Source organism: Puma concolor, chromosome D1, assembly GCF_028749965.1.
Source record: "Puma concolor isolate L17-30 chromosome D1, mPumCon1.1.hap2, whole genome shotgun sequence".
In the NCBI taxonomy this organism is placed as follows: domain Eukaryota; kingdom Metazoa; phylum Chordata; class Mammalia; order Carnivora; family Felidae; genus Puma; species Puma concolor.
In genome coordinates, this window is record NC_141676.1 from 90,897,421 (window position 1) to 90,923,573 (window position 26,153).

At 35.8% G+C, this 26,153-nt stretch overlaps 1 protein-coding gene across 11 annotated transcripts in view; it reads left to right on the forward strand.

The window, feature by feature from the left end:
* The window catches only part of ARHGAP32 (Rho GTPase activating protein 32), a 306,604-nt gene that overhangs the window by 243,483 nt on the left and 36,968 nt on the right, over positions 1-26,153 (forward strand). For 10 of the 11 annotated variants that reach the window (XM_086678673.1, XM_086678676.1, XM_086678671.1 and 7 more), the window contains one exon: positions 20,872-21,021. In XM_086678673.1, coding sequence (XP_086534799.1) covers positions 20,872-21,021 — 150 coding nt within the window. Of the gene's footprint in view, positions 1-2,015; positions 2,803-20,871; positions 21,022-26,153 lie in introns of those variants that run through there. The other variant, XM_086678679.1, reaches the window with a different exon arrangement.

A 26,153-nucleotide genomic window follows, 5' to 3' on the forward strand; every position in this document is an offset into this window, starting at 1 on the left:
TGATTACAGTGTAGCTGTTCCTTTCCATTGAGTTCCTTGTTCACCCCACCACCCGCACAGATTCATGTTAGCCCTTCACAGGAGAGCCTTCAGACACTTTGTTAAATATGAGAGAAAAATAACAAGTGACCTCTCCTGTGCCATAAACCGTCATTGGAAGACAAAACATGGTGCTTTCTGGGTGCCTGGGTGGCTCCGTCGGTTAAGCTTCCAACTCTTGATTTCAGCTCAGGTCGTGATCTCATGGTTCGTGGGATCTAGCCCTGAGTTGGGCTCTGCGCTGACAGCATAGAGCCTGCTTGGGATTCTCTCTCCCTCTCTCTGTCCTTCCCCTGCTAATGCTCTCTCGTTCTCTCTAAACAAATAAATACACTTAAAAAAAAAAACCGAAAAACACATGATGCTTTCAGTCAGCCATATTTTTTAATTTTTAATTTTGAATACTTCTCATGTCAGAAGAAGTTGCAAAAATAGTACAGAGAACTCCCATATACTCAAAAGCCAACTTCTCCCAGTTTTAACGTCTTATGTAACATAATGGCACGTTATCCAAACCAGGAAATTGATGCTGTCACACCGCAGTGAATGAGATTACAACAGACCTTACTCTGTGCTCAGCAGTTTCTGCCTACTCTCCTCTTCCTACCGTGTATTTTTATAGAGCATACATGGCAGCCTTTTTGGTTTCAGGTGAGAGTTACTGTTATTAATTATGGACTTCCCCTGCACTCCGGCAAACAGTTGTCGAATTTATGCATTCCCATCTGTGCTTAGATGTTAGGTAACACAAGGGGTCTATGAGTCCTACTGAGTATCCCCAGATGGCTTTTCTATAGCATGGCCCTCCCCTCCCCCTTCTTTCTCTTTTTTTCTTCCTCTCTTTCCTATTCTCTGCTCCCCCACCCAGCCCCTTTGTCTTTAGTACTAACCTCTGAAAGGGTGGGAGGAAGGATGTTTATTAGTTAAAACAATTTTTTAAAGAGTGGCTTTGCCTTCTCCGCTATGAATAAACTTTGAAAGCCTCATTTCCTATTCGACAACAACAACAACAACAACAACAAAACAATCCATAAATCCACAGCTGTTCCACTGGTAAAAATTAACATGTTTTGTTCCTGCTACATATTGGAATTCTCTGGGGCTTTTCATATTTTAAAATTACATCAATTCATTGTTTTTCTTACTATGGCCTACCATTTATCAATAATTTTATATTCAGAGCTGTGTTTAGAAAGGAAGGAGAGAATAAATTTGATCAACAGCAGAAGATTTTGGCATGGTAGCTACACTCTGGGTATCTTGAATCTGACATTCCCTATTGTGTGACCTTGGCTTTTGCTTAACCCCTCTGCCTTGGTTTCCTCCTGTCTAAGATGGAAATAACATTAGAATCAACTTCATAAGGTCATAATGGAGACTTATCTGTGAAATACTTAGAATTGTGTCTAGCACATAGTAGCATTATTTTGTTTACTAGAAACAAATATCTGAATGTGGATTTACATTTGTATTAGTAAAAAAGTCATTTGTAGCAAAATATGTTAGTCTCTTACAATTGATGTATTCAAATAATTTTATGTGCACTGTTATTTAGTATAAATATTGAATCTCTTGAATATATAAGGAGAGTTAGAATTTTAACCCTTGGGGGCACCTGGGTGGCTCAGACAGTTAAGTGTCTGACTTTGGCTCAGGTCAGGATCTCATGGTTTGTGGATTCGAGCCTCATGTCAGGCTCTGTGCTGACAGCTCAGAGCCTGGAGCCTGCGTTGGATTCTATGTCTCCCTCTCTCTCTCTGCCCCTCCCCTGCTTGTGCTGTCTCTCTCTCTCTCTCTCTCTCTCTCTCTCTCTCTCTCTCTCTCTCTGTCTCTCTCTCTCTCTCTCTCTCTCTCTCTCTCTGTCTCTCTCTCTAACATGAATAAAACATTAAAACATTTAAGAAAAAAAGAATTTTACACTTGGGTACCTTATAAAGGAGGAGGTCATACTCAGGAAAATTTAATTCTGGATTTTCAATTCTTCTGGTTAACAGAGTGTTGTTCCTCAGAGTTGTTCACACAGAGGCAGTGTAAACTGATACTTTTTCCTTTTTTACGTGTTAGTTGAAGCACAGTTAGAGGTCATTACCAGCAAAGATGTTAAAAATGTATGTTTTCCTAGCTTGTTGCTGCTACTTTAGTGATTCAGCCTTTTACTGGGAATACTTCCTGCTTGATCAATTACTATTCATATTTTATTTGGGCCTAAAACACCTGTCATTTTTTTGGATACATTGTCTCCCATCTAGATGGCAAATATAAACAACCAAAGAATAAGTAACTTTCTCCAAGACTAAAAACGTAATAAATGCCACTCTCCTACTGGTGTTTTTCTGAGCAGGAGTGCTCACCTGTGTGAGGCTGATGGGTGGAGCTATTCTGGCAAAGCTTGTTCTGCGAGTGTGGGTTTGGGCAGGGCCCTTTCTGTGTGCTGCAGGAGCAGTACGTGTGCAGAGAGAAGGAGTGAGCTCCTGAAGGCGAGCCTCGTGCCCACACACAAGCCGGTTCGCCTTGGGTAGGGACCAAAACCGGCAAAGGAAAGTGCTTGAAAGGGGCGCCCCAAAGCAGAGCTGGAACCTAAAAGTGCTGTGGAGACCTGACTCAGAGTTACCCTGTGGTGGATGCGGTCCGAGCCGTGGGACTGTGGTTCATTCTGCATGCTTTTGCACGGAATGTAGAGCTGCTGTGTGCTGTCGGATCCACTGCTGAGCACAGTCCCTGGGAATCATTTTAAATATCCTAAAACCTGTGCCACAGCAGGAGGTAAGGATATCTCGGTTATTCAGATGTTTGACTCCAGCAACAGAATATTTCACGGAGTCTGAAATATTACATTTTATTTGGGCACAGGTTTCCTTGGTTGCTTTGAAGTGGATGGTTAATTTTTTAATTACTCAGAAATTGAGTAATTGAGCTTTAGTATTTGTCATGTCTGTTAGAGAGGCGATTATTAAAGTAGATTATTGAAGTTAATTATTTTCAAGTAGATTGTACCACATAGGTATTGGGCACTGTGGTTCTTACTTTCCTAGTTAGTTTCAGGAACTACCCATTTCTCTATTTCAAATCAGCTTATTTCTTAATGTTTTCTATGCTTTAGGTTAATGCACAAAAGTCTTTGTGACTCAAAGAGCATAACTTTGCTTAATAAACAATCAGTGTATCTCATTAAAAAACTGTTTTTCCTGGTGGGTTAATAATATTTCAATTATCGACTAGTTGAAAATAGGCAGCACTGACTTACCAAAATGAATTGAGCACATTGTATAAAAAGTCTCTTCAAATTGGCATAAGAAAGTAACCCTTCTGCCCTTTTACCTTTAAGTATGCCGTGTTTTTTTTCCTTATGGGTGTTATTAAGGATAACCATCTTTGTTTATAAAATATGTGTATTAACTCTTTCCTTTTGCAGAGGTTTTTTTTTTGTTTTTTTTTTTTTGTTTTTTTTTTTAGCACTAGGGTAGAATTCTGTATTTATGGTGTTTCTTTAGACATTGATAAGAAATGCCTTCTTTATAGCATGGAATTTGCAATTTTCTCAGAATCACAGATCAGCCCTGTTAAGCAGCTGAACATTTTCTTCTCAGGAGTGTTCCACTCCCATTTAAATGAGTCAATATTTTAATTTTCAAAACCGGGGGTTTGAAAATTAAGTGGGGGAATTGCAGAATTTAGAGCTCATTTTCATTGTCAATTTTTTTTTAAAGCACCTGTAGCTCATGTGATAATGGTTTGAGACCATAACTTGTTTTTTTAAGTATTAGGTAATACTGTATGGTACTCAGTAGAAGAGAGCAGAAATCTAAAGTTTCTGCATGTAAACTTAACATGTAAGACGAGTGTAGGCAGAAGGACTGGAAAGTGCTTCCATGTTTGCGTGTGTCCTTCCATAGTGACTGCAGCTCTGAATTGAGGAGGTACAACCACATGCGATTAAGCCTGCTTTGGAAAGCTGACTCAGGTTCTGGTCAGCCCTGTGCTGTGGAGGACTCTAAATGTTTGTAGACCAAACGTAAAGAGAAATTATAGTAGTAAACATAGCTTATAGACACTTACTGAGTTAAGTACTTGGTGTATACGATTTCCTGTAAGTATTCTAGTAGCCCTAACAGGTAGGTATTATTACTGTCATCCTCATTGTGTATTTGTGGGAATGGAAACTTAAATAGGTAATTTGCTCAAGAGCTTGCAGATTGGGAAGTAGTAAGAGAGGGGGCTCAAACCCTCAGGTCTGTCTGATTCCAAAATCTATATCTTATTCTCCATGCTAATGGTCAGGGTTTTTTTGTAGGGCAGGCTTTTAAGACTTTTGTCTTTAAATAAAGCGTCCTCATTATCAGTTCTGTGCTTTCCAAATATAGAACCTTCCCCCTCTGGCTCCTGCAAAAAGGAAAAAAAAACCCAACCCACAAAAACAAACAAAAAACGACCTATGATCACATCAGTGTTCAACAGCAAACTTCATGGCTTAATAAAGCGCAGAGGATTATATGACATCAAAGTGAATATGATGACACTTCAATCTACATTTAATCTGTTTTTAATCTAATAAAAATTTAATTTCAAGAAAACAATTTTCACACTGTGAAGCTTCTAAATTTTCAGGTTTCTAGAACTTCATGTAGTTTTTATGATAGCCCTCCTACCTTTGATGTTACTGAATCCCTAAGAATATGTAGTTATTATATTTTAATTTTTCTAAGAGATAGTATACAAATAAATGTCTTCCTGAAATTGTACTCATTTTTAAGCTTCATGTCAAATAGTAGCAGTTCCTTTGGATTATTTTAAAATCCTTATTAGAGACACTTCTCTAATCTGTATATAACATGTCATTCCTGTGTTAGAATCCTTTAGTGTCAGGGATTTATATCCACCCCATGTTTCTTCTCCTCTTCTCTGCTAAAATGCAAATCATTTTGTTCTGTATTTAGAAATGCAATTAGTCAGAGTCTTTTATATAATAACTGAGGTGGTAAAGTCACCAAGTTAAAAAAATTTTTTTTGCTTCTTTTTTGTACAGAGTTGGGGAACAAAGCTAATCACATTTATTTTAATTTGTAGTTTAAATTTTAAAATAACCAGTATCAATTTTAGCAAGAAGCATGTATAGCTTATTTATGTCACCCTAAAATCACATAGGCTAAATTTGAGCCTCCTCTGATATTTCTGAAATGTATAGCTCCTGGAAAAGTAAATGTATAATGTAAATAATGAGAGTGCCTTATCGTAACCTGATGACTATTTTCCCAAGGGAACTGTGACTTTTAAAGAGCTACACACCGTGCCCTTTCTAACTTATAACTGTGTGTGTGCTCCTTGAGGAAGGGCAGCAGCATGCTGTTGCTTTGGTTTCATTCTCAACTCTGGAAAAGAGAAACATTTTTATTCAAATACCCAAATATTTTTGTTAAGCATAGGCATGCCATTGCACATAAGGGTTGTGCTGGCTATTCTGAAGAAGCCATTCGTTGCCTGTTTTCTGCTTCTGTTTTTCCAAGTGCATTGCTCTTATCTCTTCTGTGTCTGAAAGATTCTTCTCTAAAATTTACTGTAGATTTATCTTCTAGATGCCTTAGTGTCATCCCTTTGCATTCCAGAGGGTAATGCCTTTTGAAATGCTTGCTCCTCTCTCTCATAAGTAAATGGAAGCATTCTTGACTTATGTAACTGTTAGTAGCTTTCCAGTTTTTCAGTCAAGAGCCCTCACTGTCAATGCTATTTTTATGTTAGCATTGTACATGGCATTTCTTGAATACCTGGTTTCCTCCCTTTGAGGTTGGAATGTACAGATATCAAAACTGTTACGGTCGTCCACATTCCAGAGCCTCATCCCTGAGCTGGTCTCGTATGTTTTCTCTGTGGTAGTCCCTTGCAGCTGTTACACGCATCAGTTAGAGAACTGTGTTTTTTTCTCTTAACTTCCAAAATTGTTTATGATGTATTAATCAAAAATGATTCTGTACTTTCTTGACCCACAACAACTTCAACAGCTTATTAAGATTTAATACTCATATTTATCTAAAGGTTTTCTTGGACATCTATTTTGGTGGTGGGTGGAGAGGGAGAGGCATGAAATTCAAGGCTAAAACTGCTGTATTCCTGCTTTAAAAATTAGAAGTACTTCCTAAGGAGACAGTGAGAATTTTGCATCCTGAGTATGAATCTGATAGAATATAAATTTTCAGAAGTTCAGAGCCTATACATAATATTTCCCTTTTTTCTATTACTTAAAATAGTAGTAAGGAGTTCTTATATAACTAATTTATACAACATGCTTATATAACTATTTCCAGAACTTGATGCATAATTGTATTACTGCAGTAAATTCATGAAACCTAATTCAAAAATCAATCTTTATAAAGTATATAGCATTTTCTGGTAAAAATAATATTATAAATGGCCATCGTACCATTTACCAAGGATTTGCTAGCAAAGAAATAGCAGTAGTGTATCATATGATATAATCAACAGCTGTGAATGCCTTTCACATTAAAGCCAGTATAATTACTAACTACTATTTTAGGTTTTCATGGAGAGAAATAAATCCAATGATTTAATTAAAATTAATTTTACTTAAAAAGTGCTAATAACCCTGATTTAGTATGCATAAAACCAGTAACATTTAACAGTGATCTTTCTATCCTAAATTTTTATACCAGCCTTTTCCAAGATGATTTACAAAGCCTAATTTATTTTCTTACTAAGTCTTCAGTGAAGTTTTAAATGATGTCTTTTTTTCCTCCTGATAAATTTTCCTACAGCAAAGATGTTTTCCACAGACTTCGGAGCTTCCCATGCTGTTCTAACGTTACATTTTGTCAGAGTATTTCATGATTTCGCAGGTATTTTCACCGAAATTTCAAATTTGTAAATTGGTTAAACTTCTCATTTTTCATGTTATTAAACTGACATCTAGACATGGTTATTTATCTCATCTAAAATCTGAGAGCAAGTTATTGGCGGAATCAGGACTAACACTGTATCTGCATATGCTTAGTCCATCCAGTTCATTTTCACCTGCTCATGCCTGGCCAATAATAGGCTTGATTGAATGGATGACCTTCATTGGACTATTTGTTTTATTATTGGAAAGGCATAAAAACATTCAATTACTAGGCCATTGGTTCATGTATTTGTAAATCTTCAAATAGAGTTGCTAAAATTTTATGCCTATTGAATATTTTTACCACATATTTAGATATTATAGGATAGCATGAAATAAACTGGAGAAAAGAAATATGAGTCATAGGTCATTTTGATAATTAGAGCTGGATACATTGAAGAAAGGAACAGCATGAAAGTATTATTATTCTTATAACCTTTATTACATTTAAAAGTCATCACATTGAATGTAATGGGAGATGAATTAGATTTTACTTAATATACCTGTTTTTGTGACATAAACTTTTAAGAAGATTCTAGTGATCAGATAATGGGGCGCCTGGGTGGCGCAGTCGGTTAAGCGTCCGACTTCACCAGGTCACGATCTCGCGATCTCGCGGTCCGTGAGTTCGAGCCCCGCGTCGGGCTCTGGGCTGATGGCTCAGAGCCTGGAGCCTGTTTCCGATTCTGTGTCTCCCTCTCTCTCTGACCCTCCTCCGTTCATGCTCTGTCTCTCTCTGTCCCAAAAATAAATAAACGTTGAAAAAAAAAATTTTAAAAGTCATCACATTGAATGTAATGGGAGATGAATTAGATTTTACTTAATATACCTGTTTTTGTGACATAAACTTTTAAGAAGATTCTAGTGATCAGATACTGGTTTATATTTTGAGTTTAATTCATTTAGAGTGTGATGCTAACACAAACTGAGTTTTAGTTGGTTAACACATGGAAAGCACTGGCACATAGTAAGCACTCAATAAATATTAGCTATATTGTAGTTATTGTCATGATATTACTGTTTCACGGCTATTACCATTTCTAGACTTTTCCCTCAGTTTTTGTTGGATATCTGGTTTAGGACTAAATTTATCTTTTTCATCATAGGAGTTGGAACCAGGCCATGGGTAGAGCTAGGTTGAGGGAGAACTAATACAAGCTAGACCAGAAGATTTTCAGAGATAAAAATAGAGTCAGAGACTTAACTTCTTGGACATGTCCTTATTCCAGCAAGTAAAAACTTACTATAAGTTTGGTGTGCAAGAAACTTCTTTACTCTGATTTGGAGGGTGTTTTTTTATAAGATCAAAAAAACCACAACATCAAAATTATTTATGTGTATTTTCAGTTATTGACTTAAAGAACTTCCTTTATATCATTATTCATCCTAAAAGCTTTATTTATGTTGAAGTTTTTTTTTTTTTTTTTTGTTTTTTTTTTTTGCAAAAGGGAAAGTTCCAAAGGTTCTGTAGTATTGGAAAAATGTGTTTTTGGTTCAGTCTGCTTAATTTATATTTGAGTCACGTGTTAGAATCTTGCTCAACTATCCAGAAATTTTTCTTTAAAAGGTTTGCAGAATTATTATTCTAGTGAATCACAGCTCAATTTCTGAGTTCACTTAATGTCAAATAAAAGCTTTGTTGGTTAGTTTGAACCAATTTAATTGATACTCAAAGCTATAAACTAAAGAAGAATTATATTACATTTTCCCCTGGCATGATTATTTACTAAATGATTCCAAAGCTATGTTTGTTGGTTGCCCAAAGATCCTTTCAGGACATATGACAGTGCATGCTAAAAATAAGTTAATTTTTATATCTCTTGTCAATATCCCCATTAATAAATTTGAAAATACTAAGTAACACAGTTCACTTCAGCTCTTTACTTAAGACTGCAAATGTAAATCTATGTCATATAGTTTGTCGCTAAAAATGCATCAGCAACCTATTAGTTTTTGTTTTTAGAATTCTTTGTCTATACTTGTACCCTATAGAATTATTTTGCTTGTGTTCCTTTAATGAAAGTCACTTCTAATATGTTTACAGTACTCCCTTGTTTATTAGAGTTCCTGAGATGGAACTTTGGCTTAAGACTTTTTTTTTTTTTAATTTCCATTTCCTTCTTTAGTCTCCTGTATTCATGTCTATCCTTAAAAAGATACAAGGGAAGTGGGAGTAAAGGGAACTTACATAAGTATAAAAGTGGGTATAAATTTAGTTTGCCACATTCAAAACTTAAAAATTAAGAGAAACCGGGGCGCCTGGGTGGCGCAGTCGGTTAAGCGTCCGACTTCAGCCAGGTCACGATCTCGCGGTCCGTGAGTTCGAGCCCCGCGTCAGGCTCTGGGCTGATGGCTCAGAGCCTGGAGCCTGTTTCCGATTCTGAGTCTCCCTCTCTCTCTGCCCCTCTCCCGTTCATGCTCTGTCTCTCTCTGTCCCAAAAAATAAATAAACGTTGAAAAAAAAAAAAACTTTAAAAAAAAAATTAAGAGAAACTAATCTCTTAATAGATGCAAAGTAATCATGTGATAAAGGTCAACACTTGCTCATTTTTTTTTTTATTTTAGCAATTAAGAGTAGGGAATTTCTTTAATATATTTAAGGATTCCATCCAAAATACCCCATGAAAATTTTATTCTTAATGGTGAGACTTAAGAAACAATCTGTTTAAAGTCAAGAACAAGATAATTGTTCTTTAGAGGGTCAGTGATATTAGACAAGAAGAAGTTAAAAGATTGGAAAGGAAGAAAAGCAAATCAGCAGATCTTTGTTGTTAATTGTCTACAAATCCAGAAGAGTCTACAGTCAAATTATTAGAAGAGAATTGAGCAAGGTTGCTGAACAAAAATTATTCAGTGAAATAGCACTCAACATTAATTTTTTCTGTCTAGCACTAAGTGCCTTATACTCTTGTTTAATCCTCATAACGTCACAATCCCATTAGGTAGTTACTATTTTTAACTTTTTCGTAGATGATGAAAATGAAGGACTGAGAGTTACACACTTTGTCCACAAACATACAGCTAGAAGTTGTAGGGGCATAGTTGGAAGGAAACAGTTCATCACAGCATGCTAATTGAGTTTTTATGCACCAGTAACAATTAGAAAATGTAGTTTAGAAAATAGTACCATTTACAGTAGCAGTAAAAACCATAAAGTTCCTAAGAACAGCTATAACAAAAAAAAATACGTAAGACCTTTATGGGGAAGAGTTAGAAAAATTTACTGAAGGACATGAAGAATCTTAAGAGCAGAGATTTTCTGTTTGTGTACAGGAAGGCTCAGTATCATAAATCCATTCTCGTTGAAAGTAATCTATAATTCAGTACAGCTTTAGTCAGATTCCCCCCAATTTTTTCCTCCTTTAATTTGACAAGCTGATTCTAAAATTCATATGAAAGAGTAAAGGGCTAATAAAAATATAAAGGCAGTTTTGAAGAGTAAGTGGAAGGGACTCCTCTTTCTAGATATTAAGACTTATAAAGTGCTAGAACTTAAGAAAGTAAGGTATTAATGGAGAGAAGAGACTGACAGAATTAAGAGAACTGAGGAAGAGACCCCTCACACACTATACACATTTTCATATAAGAATCAGTATTAGGGCTACCTGGGTGGCTCATTCAGTTAAGTATCCGACTTCAGCTCAGGCCATGATCTCATGGTTCGTGAGTTCGAGCCCCTCATCGGACTCTCTGCTGTCAGCGCATAGCCTGCTTCAGATCCTCTGTCCTCTTCTCTCTGTCCTTCCCCTGTTTGCACTCTCTCTCTCTCAAAAATAAATAAACATTAAAAGAAAATGAATCAAAAGTTAGTAGAGAAATGATTACTCAATAAAAGGTGATGAAATACCATTGGTTATGCATAAGGAAAAAAGTAATATGATTATATCTCAACCTCATTCCAGCCATACAAAATAGTTAAAAAACAAAAGAAAACCAAAAAAAGCAGGGGTGCCTGGGTGGTTCAATTGGTTGAGCTTCAGACTCTTGGTTTTGGCTCAGGTCATGACCCTCGGGATGTGGCATTGAGCCCCACATTGGGCTTCACACTGCGCGTGGAGTCTGCTTAAGATTCTTTCTCTCCCTCTGCCCTTCTCCCCTTCTCCTTCTCTCTCTCTCTCTCTCTCTCTCTCTCTCCCCCCCCCCCGTGTCTAAAATAAAATAAAACAAGAAAGTGGAAAAGTTTTAGGAAAAAAGGTTTATAGGAAATAGTACAATATGTTTCTGACCTTAAGTGTTTCCTTGCTGGAAAGATATCTTAAAGCATGGAAACCATACTTAAAGATATTTTAAAATTTGTACTGGGAGAAGATGTTTGTAACATGAATAATTAACAAAGGATTTGTCTCCAGATCATTTAAAGAATTCTTGCTCATCAATAAGAAGAAGATAACCAAACATTAAAATGGGTAAAGGGTATGAACAGTTCTCTCACTAAAGAAGAAAACTGAATGGCCAAGAAACATATGAAATCATGCACAGAAATGCGTATTGAAGTGGAATAAAATTTCAGTTTGGCAAAAATGAAGAAGTCTGAAAGAACTAAATAAGACAAAGAAATGAAGAATGGAAACACCAAAATACATCCTATGTTGGTAAATCATTTTAGAGAATATTTTAGCAAAGTTGAAATATGGTTGAAAAATAACACACTCCACAATCCAACAATCCCGTGCCTAAACATGAGTTTCAGAGAAGTTGTCTCACAGGTGCCCAGGGAGACACTTAGCAGATTGCTCAGTGCAATATTGGTTGTAATAACAAAAATTGGGGAAATCTCACAATGATAGTAGGAGAATAGAAGTCTAAGTGGTGGTATATACTTACAAAGGAATACTATAATGTACTTAAAATGAATATACGGAATCACAATTATATATTCTGAGAATACATGATTTTGGAGAAGGTTTAACATAGTATGATTTCATTTCTGCAGATTTTAAAACATTTAAAATGGTAGTATATATTCTTTATGGTTACATACATGTGTCAAGTATAAAAACATGTATGGTAATGATAATACTAAATTCAGGATAGAAGTTCTCTCTGTACAAAAAACAGGATTGGAGGAGTTACGTGGGTTCAACTATGTCTGTATCACTTAATTTTTTTTTAATTTAAAAAAAGGGAAAATCTGAGGAAATAATATGGCTAAATGTCAACAGCGTGAAAAAGCTAGATGATGTGTACATTGATATTGTCATATTCTCTTAAACTTTTCTGTATAATCAAAGTATTTAAAAGTTTTTTTAATGTTTACTTATTTTTGAGAGAGAGAGAGAGACAGAGAGACAGCACAAGCAAGGGGAGGGGCAGAGAGAGAGAGAGACACAGAATCCAAAGCAGACTCCAGGCTCTGAGCTGTCAGCTCAGAGCCCGATGCAGGGCTTGAACTTGCACACCACAAGACCTGAGCCGAAGTTGGACGCTCAACTGACTGAACCACCCACACACCCCATTTTTTAAAAAATAAACATACCTACACGGGACTCTAATACTTCTGATAGTTCCATAGCTCTTGATAACCCAGGACCATCCTTACCCCAGACCTAGTCTTCTGCTCGTGTTTCCAATCAATTTGCCCTGAAAACTGTCTAAGCAAGTTTTAGACCAGTAGGCTTTTAAATAATAGTGAGATTAAAAACAAGCATAATATGGTAGACTTTATTTCTCTCAACAGTTTTTTCTTAAAATTCATTTTTAAGATACTCTTTTGAAGAGCAGTTCTTAGAACTTATTAGTCTATGTATATAATAACAAGGTAAGAAGGTCCATTTGACACTGCTTAGAGGAAAATCTTTCTTCATGTTTATTGGTACAAATAGATCTATTGTTTAGCCTTAAATAAAAGCAAGTTTATGGAATTTCATTTTTTCAACTTAAATGTTTTCATATTTATTTAGCATAAAATATTTCAAAGTCTGTAACGGAGGCTTGGATTCTGGGAAGTTACGAGATCCTTAAATATCCATATAGTCCAGTTGCCTACATTTCTGTTCCCCTCTGTTAAATTTCCACCAAATAGCATCTAATACGTTTGAAAACTTTGAGCAAAAGAAGGATATTAGGTACAGTCATGAAAATCCATTGGACATGTTAAACATCATACTCCTATTTTATTAGGTTCAATAATGGTAGTCTCCTCAGGTATTATGCATCCCACTTCTACCCTTTCACTTGTCTCCTTGACTATGAATTTATCACAGATCTTAGAGCTCAGTGCATATAATCAGGTAAATGTAATGCTGAGGCCATTATCTGGTGCAAAGTCCTCTTTTAATTTCCTGAGAAATTAATCCAAAGCCTCAACCTGTCTAAAATCAATCTGTAAGATTTCTGAGACACAATTTAGAGAACTCTAGTTTGAGTGTTGAGAAAGTAAGAATTCTTCAGTTTTGCTAGAGAAATATTACACTTGTGTAATTGGTAACACCCAGTGCCCCATGTCTCTGTGTCAGGGTTCACTGTGGCTTACGGAACCGTCTGTTTTTAGTGTGCCCTGTAAACTGGTTATCGACATCGTAAAGATTTACCTTGGAGATGCTGAGTTGTGTGTCATAGTGCTGAAGCTTTTAACTACTGGAAAGACTGGTCTGGTTGGGTTTGTCTCAGGTTTGAAAAAAGACTGCAGATGTAAAATCTACCATGTGTAAGTAACGAGGAAGAAGTTAGCATTGTGGCGCATGTTGCATTTTAACTCTGGAATAGGGAATTCGGATATAAAATGGTATGATTTGCTTTTGTCTAAATATTGTATGTGTTTTACTTTTGACGTATTTTATCTGTGGAAGTGCCATTGTTATCATTTTCGTTTCTCTAATTCAGCATGTTTGGTGAACCTTAACCCTGTCACCCTTACGACTACCTCCAATGTTCCTTTGTTGAAATGTGTCTAAACGTAAACCCACTCTGCCTTCCTCAGTAGAAATCTTGTGATGGTGGGAGGGGGGATGGGCTAAATGGGTAAGGGGCACTAAGGAACCTACTCCTGAAATCATTGTTGCATTATATGCTAACTAATTTTTTTTTTTATTTTTTAATGTGTATTTATTTTTGAGAGAGAGAGAGACAGAGACAGAGTGTAGTGGGTGAGGGGTAGAGAGAGAGGCAAACACAGACTCTGAAGCAGGCTCTATCCGAGCTCAAAGCTGTCATCAGAAAGCCCGATGTGGGGCTTGAACTCACGAACTGCAAGATCATGACCTGAGCCGAAGTCGGATGCTTAACTGACTGAGCCACCCAGGTGCCCTGCTAACTAATTTGGATGTAAATTTTTAAAAATAAAAAATAAAATTAAAAAAAAAAATCTTATGATGTAACTGACAGTATTCCATATCCTGTTCCTCAAAACGTAGATTTGCTGACTTAGTTTTCTGGTTTGTTATAAAACAATGGGTCGGGGACAGTGTCAGTGTCCATAGTAAACTTTTTCTGGTCATTTTTTTGTCTAAGAAATGGAATGAAAATACAAAGAACAAATTAATGAAGAGACATTTATGTCTGGAAGTGTTGTGAAATCTTCAAATTTAAGTATAACTAAATTGAGTATTTTTATTAGTTTAAATTTCCTATGTAAGGAAATTTATCTATCTTGATGGACAGCCGATTATTTAATTATGGATGCCAGAGCCCTTTACCCAACTGCCTCTACCATGGTGGATTAGAATGCCAATTAGATTGTGCTCACTTCGGCAGCACATATACTAGAATGCCAGTTAGATTAACAATAGCAGCAACACTGAAACTACATAGGACATAGTTTAATCTTACGTTGAAGACTGAGAAGTCATTTTAGACTCTATGTCTAGTCATCATTATGAACACTGGTTATTTCGGTGTCTCAGATTGGACTATAGATTGGTAGGTGGAGACCACACTGACCCCTCCAGGCCCGTTACAAATTTAGATTTAAAGTTGCCAATTCATTTTAATGTGTTTTGGAAAGGTAACAGAAGTAAGGGGCCTGGCCACGCATCGTAGAAGCCAGGTTGTACGTATGCCGGCACAGTTTCCCAGAACCCTCAAGTGCCACGTGGGAGTGGAGTCGCTAAAGACACTCTCCTCTTGTCTTAATTTTGTGTCCTGTTGCAACCCTTACTTTAATTGAGGCTTATGTCGCTATTTAGGAAAAATACACATGAACAGTCTTTACCCTAGCAGGAAGAGATGGCCAAGTTTCCTTGTTCACGAGCCAAACTTAGCACACCAAAAGCAGAGTCAGAGCTATCTAGTGTCCTGGAAAGTCCAGTTCTACATCGGCTGCCCTCTGACTAGTGTAATTTTACTGTGTATGAGAATTTGGTTGGAGGATCATGATTATAACTTATTTCCATATAGCTATCACTGAATTGTGAGCGTGTGCATTTCCTGGTTAACATAGAAGTAATTCTAGTCATTCTAGACAGGCTGTTGCTAATTGATGCGAAAGAAGTAAATACGTTCCTTTCTCTACTAGTTTGCCACTAGCCAGTGCAGGGTGGCAAACTATTCATGCAGTTTTTTAAATGTTCTAGCCCCATTTGTGCTGAAAATTGCCATTTTCTTCCTTCCTTTCTTCTGGGGAGTGTTACTGTGGACACATGAATTTTTATTTGTTTGGTGTTTTACACTAAGTCATAGTCATTCATTGTGATATGCGAGTCTTCATTGTGTCCCAGAGCTGGCCAGTGGCAGCATGTTCACCTGTCTTTTTGGCACCGCTCCTGCCGGGTGTGGTTGTTTCCCTTGCTTTTGGCCACGACAGAATTTTACCCTCTCACCTTATGCTTTCCCTGCTGTCAACCTGCAAACAACCATTTCTCCAGGGAGTCTTGGTTTATTTGATTAAGGAATGATATTTAGAAACCCACACCTGAGACCAAAGGCGTTCACTGCAAGAGGAGTGTCATTGTTTCTTAACCCTTTCAGTGGCTAGAGCTTAGGGGAAATATGTGTGTGTTTTAAGTTCATGTTCAGATTTCCAACTCAAGTTAACATTACTGGGGTTTTTCCTTGACGACTTTGATTTTATTATTGTTATCTCCTTTCTCTCACACCGAAAATCTTGGGTCCTAACAACATTAACATATTTATTTGTTTTGTCCCACAATATGTATAAAATTGTTTACGAATTATACTACTGATATTATTACCAATAGTAAAACAGTTGAATGAGATTAAATATTACCTTGTACTTTTTTTTTTTGTTTTGTTTTGTTTTTTGTTACTAGAATATATCCCACTAAGTAAGCATGGTCAGTTTACTATTTACAGGTCATTTAAAATAATTTCTCTCTGTTGACAGTGTTCCCAATTTGATGTATGAGATACATTATTTCAGGCTATTTCCAAAATTAGGATTTGCTTTTTTAATGTTCTAGATTTTATTTTTGAACATGTAGAAAGATTGTTAACAATTTTAAAATCAAACTATATGAAAAGGTAAATTCAGAGCAGTTTTACTTTCTCTCCCCACCCATTTTCTTTACCCATTTTTATTAATTTCTGGTTTATCGTTAAAGTGTTCCTCTTTGCAAAAATAAACCCTTAGGTACACACATACATGTATTTGTATGAATTTGTATGAATTTATGTGTGTGTGATATATGTATTCCCCATCCATTCTTATACAAAATATACTATTCTCTATGTTCCTTTTTGACAGAATGTATCCTGGAGATTACGCCATAGTGTAGGTAGAGAGCCTCCTTTATTTATTTTTTTATTTTTTATTTAAATTCAAGTTAGTTAACACGTGGTGTAGTTTTGGTTTCAGGAGTAGAACCCAGTGATTCATCATTTACATATAACATCCAGTGATCATCATACAAGTGCCCTGCTTAATGCCCACCAACCATTTAACCCATACCCAACCCCAACACTCCTCCAGCAACCCTCAGTTCTCTGCATTTAAGGTCTCTTATGGTTTGCCTCGTCTGTTTTTATCTTTTCTTCCCTTGCCCTGTTTCATCGGTTGTGTTTCTTAAATTCCACATATGAGTGAATATTTGTCTTTCTCTGACTTATTTCACTTACCATAATACATTCTACTTCCATCCACATTGTTGCAAATGGCAAGATTTCATTCTTTTGGATCGGTGAGTAATACTCCATTGTATATATGTACCACATCTTCTTTATCCATTCATCTGTTGATGGACATTTGGGCTCTTTCCATAATTTGGCTATTGTTGATAGTGCTGCTATAAACATTGGGGTGCATGTTTTCTAACATACCTTCTGATCAGCATTTTTGTATCCTTTGAATAAATACCTAGTAGTGGAATTGCAGGGTCATAGATAGGGTAGTTCTATTTTTAATTTTTTGAGGAACTTCCATGCTGTTTTCCAGAGTGGCTGCACCAGTTTGCATTCCCACCAGCAGCATAAAGAGGTTCCCTTTCTCTGTATTCTCACCAACACCTGTTGTTTCCTGAGTTGTTAATTTTAGCCATTCTGACAGGTGTGAGGTGGTAGCTCCTTTAAAAAAAAAAACAAGCAGTAATTCTCTGTGCAGATGTATCGTAATTCAACCAATTCCCTATTAATGCACATTTGTGTCCCTAATACACATATTGGGTTATTTTTAATGTAACTTTCCTAAAGTGTTTAAGCTGTTCAGTGTGTTCTCGTTGCATACACTCCAAACTTGATAACGTGGCCGCTAGTACCTCGCCTTTGCATACCTCTTCTTCCTCATTTCAGACCATACTGTCTTCCTTGCCGTCTACACCCAGTGCCTTACAGATCAGATGTGACTTCTTTACACCTTCCCTGGCCACCCTATCCAGTGTACTTTCTTTTCTCTTGAAGAATCACATTGTCACTTGACTCCATTTCCTTATGGGCAGTTAAAAGCAGTCTGAAATTACCTGGTTATCTTAATTTAGGCAGTACCACACAGTGGCTTAGAGCTTGGGTTTTGAGCCAGGCCACCTGATTTTGAATCCTGGTTATATGACCTTCGACCTGTTACTTAGCACTCTGTGTCTTAGTTTCTTCATTTGAAAATGGGAATAGTAGTAGTATTTTCCTTACAGGGCTCTATGAGAAGTGAATGGTTAGTAAATATAAACACTTGTGCAATTGCTAGCTCTTACTAATATAAAATAAATGCTCGCTATGTTGGTGTTTGTATTTAATTGTTCCATTGTCTTTCTTCTCTCGGTAAGCTCTGTGACAGCAGGGAGCTCACCTGAGTTGTTCCCCAGTGTAATCTCAGGACTCAGAACAGTTCCTAAGATATAGTAGGCATTTAGAGGTTTGTTGCTGAATGAATTATACTTAAAGTTCAATTCCCATTCCTAGGAAACATTCTTGGAGATCTGAGACTAAAAGAATGCTCTCTCGTATACATCATATACATATACAGTTGTCATATTCAACAGACATTTTCATCAAATTTGTTACCAAAATACGAATGCCCACTGTTAACATTGTATCTTGGAATTCTGGCCAATTATTAAAATCTGAAACAGAAATAAAAACTTATTTCTATCAGAAAAAGGATAGAATGATCATATTTGCTTTGATGCAATGATATATCCATGAAATCCAAAAGGATCAACTACATTCTTCTTAAAATTGTTGAGGGGCGCCTGGGTGGCTCAGTTGGCTGAGCAGCTGACTTCGGCTCAGGTCATAATCTCACAGTTCGTGAGTTCGAGCCCTGCGTCAGGCTCTGTGCTGACAGCTCAGAACCTGGAGCTTGCTTCGGATTCTGTGTCTCCCTTTCTCTCTGCCCCTCCCCTGCTCACACTCTGTCTGTCTGTCTCTCTCTCTCTCTGTCTCTCTCTCTCTCTGTCAAAAATAAATAAACATTAAAAAATTTTTTTAATTGTTGAGAGTATGGTAAATGATCAGATTTGAACTATACATAAAGAAATTGTTTTCTGACATACCAGTAATTACCAGTTAAAGCCATAATTGAAGAAAAGTGTTATTCTACAAGAGCAGCAAAAAAATGTAAAATACCTTACAATATTTCTAACCGGAGATTTATGTGGAGTGTATCTTTTCATAAAGAAAATTAGAAAATTTTACTGAGAGAGATAAGAGGTTCATAAAAATGATGATACACCCAGTTTCTGGGTAGTAATAGTGAAAATATTGTAGAATTTTATCACTATAATGTTAATGTATAAAAATACATAAAGTACATATAGAAATCCAATGTTAAATTATTGCAAACAAACTCATTTGTATTTTTAGATAAATCTTGTCAGAATTATTTTAAAGCTTATGTAGAAAATGTCTGAAAATGACTAGAAATCGTTTGATGGCCACTCTTTAACAAAGATTCGTAGCACACTCTGTGCTAACAACTAGGGGAGAATAGAGCTCCTACAAGTCCAGTGACTTTTTTAATACAGTAATGCTATGATACGTGCGACGTACTTCTGAAGTTACCCAAGAGTGCTATCAATGTCTCACTAGCAGGTAAGAGAGCGTATCATTTAATTTACAGCAAGGAATCTAGGCTACAAGAGAGGTTGTAATTTACCTAGAGTTTTAGGACATGTCAGAAGAGATAGCATCAAAATTTTTCTGACAATTCCAAGTAAATTTCAAATAATTGATATCGAAAAAATAAATTCCCCGTGTAATCTGTGTACAATCTAAGATGACTACCTTGTTCCAGTTTGCCTAGAATTTCCTCATTTTAACACTTAAAGTCTCATGTTCCAGGAAACCTCTTGATTATGGGCAAACCAGTGTGGTTGATCACCCTTGCGCAGTTCATAGAAAAGATGATGTTTAGAAATAGAAATAAATATTTCTTATAAAACAGAAACATATGGAGGACAAGTGGCTGGTTCAATCTGTAGGAACCCATCTAAGGCCATCTTGTGGTCCCCAGGCCACACGTTCTGTCTGTGCACAGAATTCCTACAGGAGGCTTCATCAGTTCAGGGGATTTAAGATTTGGGTTCATTCAAGAATCTATACATAGTAGGATTCAGTAAGACTCCCAGTAACCATCTGCAAACTGAGTACGATTGAGGCCATGTGGCTTATTAGTCTTCTATTCCACAGCTAATCTCTGAGTTTATGGTAGTTGTGGTATGTTGACTTTTAGAGTAGATTTTCCTGTAGGCTGTACTTTTCAGAAGTCATTTTTCTGGGGGATTTGTTTGTTTGCTTTCAGTTTTATTGCTGTTGTCTTTCTATATTGATCAGTGGAAATATTTTACTTCTTATTAATCTACTTATTTCTCACCTTTACCTAAAAGCAATTAAGGTGATATATTTAGTATACTATAGATGGATGTTAATAGAAGAGTTCATGGGTTTTTTTAATGTATGTGTTTTATATAGCTGTTTGACAAGTGTGTTCTATATCATGACATTGTCCTCTTTATAAAATAAGAAAGAAGGAATTCTTTCTTTTTTGTTTTACTTTCCAGGTTATAAATATATTAAAAATTCTAACCATCAAGTAAAACATTTTAGAAATAGACTAGAAATGCGAACCACGTTTACATCATTGAAGGTCTTACTTATTATAAAGATTTCCAAAACAATATATCAGAGTAAAACTCGGGTCCCAGCCATAATCCTGTAGCATCCTTGGGTATATGCATTGGGAAGATAGCTCGTTTACTAAGCTTGGTTTATAGGTCACAGATTATAATACTTAAATATATTGTTATATTTATATATTATATTTATATATTAATATATTATAATAAATATATTAAGTAAATACTTAAATATATTTAAATACTTAAATATATTGACAATTGCATCAGGTAAGATCAAAGGTTGGTGAGAAGAAGATGTAAAATTATGCCATTTGTAATGCAACTGTTGCCTAAACTTGTACTGAAAATTTCCTACAGAATATAAAATGTGCATGTAATAGATGATTTTGCAGTCAGCCTGTTGAGAGCTCTGCTGCTTTTTTTCACACCAAATAAAAATGTAACCACTTGCCACAACTGAGGGATTTCCTCTTTATTATTTTTCAGTGTCCAAAAAGCACGGGAAGCTCATCACTTTCCTGCGCACATTCATGAAGTCTCGTCCCACAAAACAGAAGCTGAAGCAGCGGGGGATCTTGAAAGAGAGGGTGTTTGGTTGTGACCTGGGGGAGCACCTTCTGAATTCTGGTTTTGAAGGTAAAAATAGAACTTATAACCTCATAAATTCAGCATCTGACCTCTCCATGTTGCTTGTCGATAATCAGTTTGGAAGCAGATTAAGCAAGCACCATTTATTCCATTTAAGCTCCACAGCATGTATTGAACTTTTTCACATACTCCTTTGAGTTGTGAGATAACTGAGAATAGAGAAGTTCTAAGAATGCACTTTGGGCCTCACAGCTGCTTGTGATCTGACTGGGATGGGTAAGTAAGGCGTTCACACAAAGGGTACAATAGCACTGTTAGTCTGCATTATTTTTATATCTGTCCAGACTGCTTTCTCAGCCAGTGTTTCCTCTCACTTGTTTGTAACTTATTTATTTAATTTCTATTTTGAAAAAAAAAGTCAAATTCTTGAGACTATAAAATACCAAGACCAGTCTCCCACTGGTGTAGCTGAAAATTAATTTTTTTTTTATTTTTAAAATTTTTCTTAAGTTTATGTATTTATTTTTGAGAGAGACCGAGCAAGTGGGAGAGGGGTAGAGAGGGGAGGGAGACAGAGAATCCCAAGCAGGCTCCACACTGTCAGCGTAGAGCTTGATGTGGGGCTCGAAGTCATGAACCATGAGATCATGACCTGAGCCAAAACCAAGAGTCGGCAACTTAACCAACTGAGCCATCCAGGAGCCCCTAAATTTCTTTCTAAATTAAACTCTGATTCAAGAATTCAGTAATTGGCTAAATGGATGCAGGGGATGAATGGATAGGAAGAAAGGAAAAAGTTAAAAAAATTTTTTTAAATAATTCTTTCCTCTACCATCTCCTTTAGAGATCCTGTATTAAAGAAGTATCTACCTGCAGAAATAGATAATTCGTGAAATTCTGAATCCTGATGGGAAATACCCATTGTACGTTTTTAAAAGGCCACTAGTGAAAACTAGTGTTAAGTACCAATAAACATCAAGTTCAAATTAAGGCCTTACTCATTGCTTAAAGAATAGCAGTGTATTGGGGCATCCGGGTGGCTTCTTTGGTTAAGTGTCTGACTTCGGCTTTGGCTCAGGTCATGATCTCACAGTTCCTGAGTTCAAGCCCACATCAGCACAGAGCCTGCATCAGATCTTCTGTCCCTCTCTCTCTCTGCCCTTGCCCCGCGTGCACACACTCTTGTCTCAAAACATTTAAAAAAAAATAATAATAACAGTGTGTTTATAATATGAATTTAATATAAACTATACCATGTTTCTTGAAGGAGAAGGTAAAATACTATTTTATTTTATTTTTTATTTTTTTAATGTTTTTATTTATTTTTGAGAGAGAGAACAAGTAGGGGAGGAGCAGAGAGAGAGGGAGACACAGAATCAGAAGCAGGCTCCAGGCTCTGAGCTGTCAGCACAGAGCCCGACACGGGGCTCAAACTCACAAGCCCTTGAGATCATGACCTGAGCCCAAGTCAGACGCTGAACTGACTGAGCCACCCTGGCGCCCCTAAAATAAAATTTTAAAAAGGTGCTGTTCCCAAACTAATGTCAACTTAATGCAGTTTCTGAAAAAACAACCTGAGGATTATTATTTTAACTAGTCAAAATGCACATGGAAAAATAAACCATTGGGGAGTATCAAGCAGCACTGTGGTACAAAAAAATCAGTGATAGAATAGGAGGCATCTAGCTTTACCAAACATTAAAACAATATGCAAAAATAGAATGTTATTAGTGTAGAGAATGAGATATGAATGAAATAGCTTGGAATGTTCAGAAATTCTTACTATAGATAAGAATCCACTGTGATAAAGTATAGTCTTAAAACCAGGTCACGGGGTGGGGGTGACTTATTAACTATGTATGTGTATATAGAGAGAAAGAGAGGGACAGAATATGAAATAGCAATTTTGAAAACAATTCTTACTTTATAACACTGAAAATTCCAAGTGTATAAAACTATCTTAAACTCCTAGAAATGCTAACATGAAATGATTTCTTTTTGCGATCAAAGAGGGATGAAGCTTTTCTCAGGTTAAAAAAAAAAACATAAAGGAAGTGGTGGGCTCAAGTACCTAATTTCCATATGATGAAAATGACAAATGCAAAGGAAAGGTACCTCAGACAGAAAGTAATCTGTTTTTGGATATGATAAAATGTTCCTAATAAAGTGTATGAAAACATCGTTCAGATTTGTGAGAAAATTAAGCCCCTGAGTAGAAGAACTGAGAAAAGATAAAACATATAATTTTCACAGGGAAGATAGATGGTATCTAAAATACAAAACGTATTTCTGCTTATTCATAATCATAAATGTATCTTTGTGTAAATTTGATATGCCATTTTATATTGGTAAACATTATTAATATCACAACTGTTTTTCTAAAATATGATATTCAGTGCTATTAAAAATAGCAGTGATTTTTACCAATAAGGGAAATTTGTGAATTCCTGTGAGTTACTGCTTTTTTGAAAAACATTTTGGCACTTTATAGCAAGAGACTTTATAGTGTTCCTTTTATGTAGCAGTTTTCCTTAGGGATTTATACTAAAGTTGCATTTCAATAGGAGCAAAAATATTCATTATAGCATTAGATATAAGAGCAAAAAAATTGAATCCTCAACTTTTAGGGAAATTATTCTATAAATTATGAGGCTATCGAAATTGTAGTTTGAATATAATGTAGAAATTTGAAAAATGTTCTATATACACCCTTTTGAAAGTGTGTATATTTAGGTGATGTAAAATTGAATACAATTATGGTACAGTGTTTGATGTAGATAGGAATATCTTCATAACTTTTTTCTTAGTTGTCCTTTTTTCAATTAAAAAAGAAGAAAAAAGCACTAGAAGAGTATTAGAAATGAAATTAATAATCTGAGAAGAAAAAACTCCGCTAAAGGCCTGTCCAGAGGAAAAGTCTGTATTCAAATGATTAGAGAAGCAAAAATTAATTTGTACCATTAGAATGTAATGGTAATTTGGTGAAATTTAAAAGGCAGAAACCTTGAAGACTGAGGTAAGGTATATTGTAGTTAACATACTAAAGTTACTTCCTGTTTGATCAGGGATAGTGGAAAATGAAGAATAAGTATCCATATGGAGTATATGCATTTGAATGTTCAAATAAGGGCTAACCAGAAAAGGGAAAACTTTGAAATGTATTAACTAAAATTTTTGGAAAGAAGATGGTTTTTAATAGTAAAATAGTTTATTAGTTTGTCTTTTATTTAATAAACGTGGAGGAATTAAAGCTTTTTAAGATTTTGAGGGACACCTGAGTAGCTCATGTGGTTAAGCATCCAACTTCAGCTCAGGTCATAATCTCCAGTTCATGAGTTCAAGCCCCATGTTGAGCTCTGTGCTGACAGCTCAGAGCCTGGAGCCTACTTTAGATTCTCTCTCTCTCTCTCTCTCTCTCTCTCTCTCACTCTCTCTCTCTCTCACTCTCATTCTGTCTCTCTCTCTGTCCCTCCCCCACTCACTGTCTTTCTCTCAAAAATAAACATTAAAAAGAAGCTTTTTAGGATTTTGAGACTTCATATATACTGTACATAGTCTATAACTACAATCATGTGTGCATTTGTATAGGAGAGAACGATTAAAGTCTAAATTAAAAGATAGAATTGAATATATATAATAGTATTTTCAAGTCAAAAGGAATAATCACAAGGAAGAATGATATATTTATATAGTATATACATAATTGTGAGAAGACATGAGATACAAATATGGATGGCTAGATAGATATAATTTAAAATGTGTATAATGATTCTTCCTCATATTTATTCTGTTTTAGTTTGTAAAATAGTGTTCTTATTCTATATAAAATAGATTTTGTACCAGATTTTCTAATAAGAAAGCTCATTTTGGAGTACTGTTTTGCTAAGTGATTCATTCTCTCAACTGTATTCCTAATGAATAATTAACTTTATAGAAAGATTATGCTGTTACCACTTTCTAAACTTTTGAACACCTCCCTGTTGGAGAAAGTGACAAACCTGACCTGTTTCTTCCATACAAAGTGTTGTAAGAAATCTTGTAGGAACCTGACAAGGCATTAAAAAAATCCTTTAGTACCAGGATTGACTCAGAATGATCTTACAGCATTTCAGCTACCACAAAACACAATGCTTGTAATTGAGTTGCTTAAAGATTGTATCACAGTTCTCTAAAGAACTGATTTCTTTTTAAATCTCATATAGTACTTTTTGTGTGGGTAATTTGTCATTTACATAGGCATCCTTAATTATGGAGTCAAATGTTTTTTGTTATATTTCTTTTTTCTTTTTTATCTCTTTTTAATTTTTATTTCTTTTGTGTCTCATTTTTTTCAACCCTGCTTGGATGTGATATTAATATGAGGAATGTTTTCTCGTTTGGTCTGCCATGCTTTTTAGCTTTCACACATCAATTCAGCACATTTTAGTTGTACTTAGAAGTTTCAGGTGTGTTTCCATTCTTAGTAAGTATGATAGTAGAAGACAGGTACCAATATATCATTTCTTTCTGAAAAACAACAGATTTAACAACTAGAGTGTTCATACATTCCCTAAACTATGATAAATTTATTCTAGTGGAACAAAGTTTTCAGGTGTCATGGATTTTTTTTACAGGATTTGTGTTGTTTACTGCACGTACTTGAAACCAAATTTCCTTAAAAATGAGATTTGAAATGAAATTGCAAAAAAAGTGAGAACTTTGTAGAAAACTTGGTTTTCTACCAAAAAAATTAGAGTTGCTACAAAATACAAAAATTTTAAAACTCAAGATGAGGAAGCTGTTGCCTGAGCACATTTCTGTGTTTGAGGAAGAGGCTTTTTTTGTTTAACATTTATTTATTTACTTTGGTGGCTTGGTGGGGAGGCAGAGAGAAGAGAGGATCAGTGCAGAGCCTGACATGGGGCTCATTCTCACAAACCGTGAGATCATGACCTGAACCCAAATTAAGAGTCGGACGCTTAACCCACTGAGCAACCCAGGTGTCCCTGAGCAAGAGGCTTAGAAACAAAAAAAACCCAAAAACACTATTGTAAATATACAGAGATCTTATAATCAGAGCACACTGGGGGGGAATAACAAGGCCAAATAACCCATGAAAGTATCCCTTTTGATAATCCTATTTTCATAACCAAAAACGATGACACACGTTCTAACAAGTAAGGCTGTACCAGTGTCCTCCT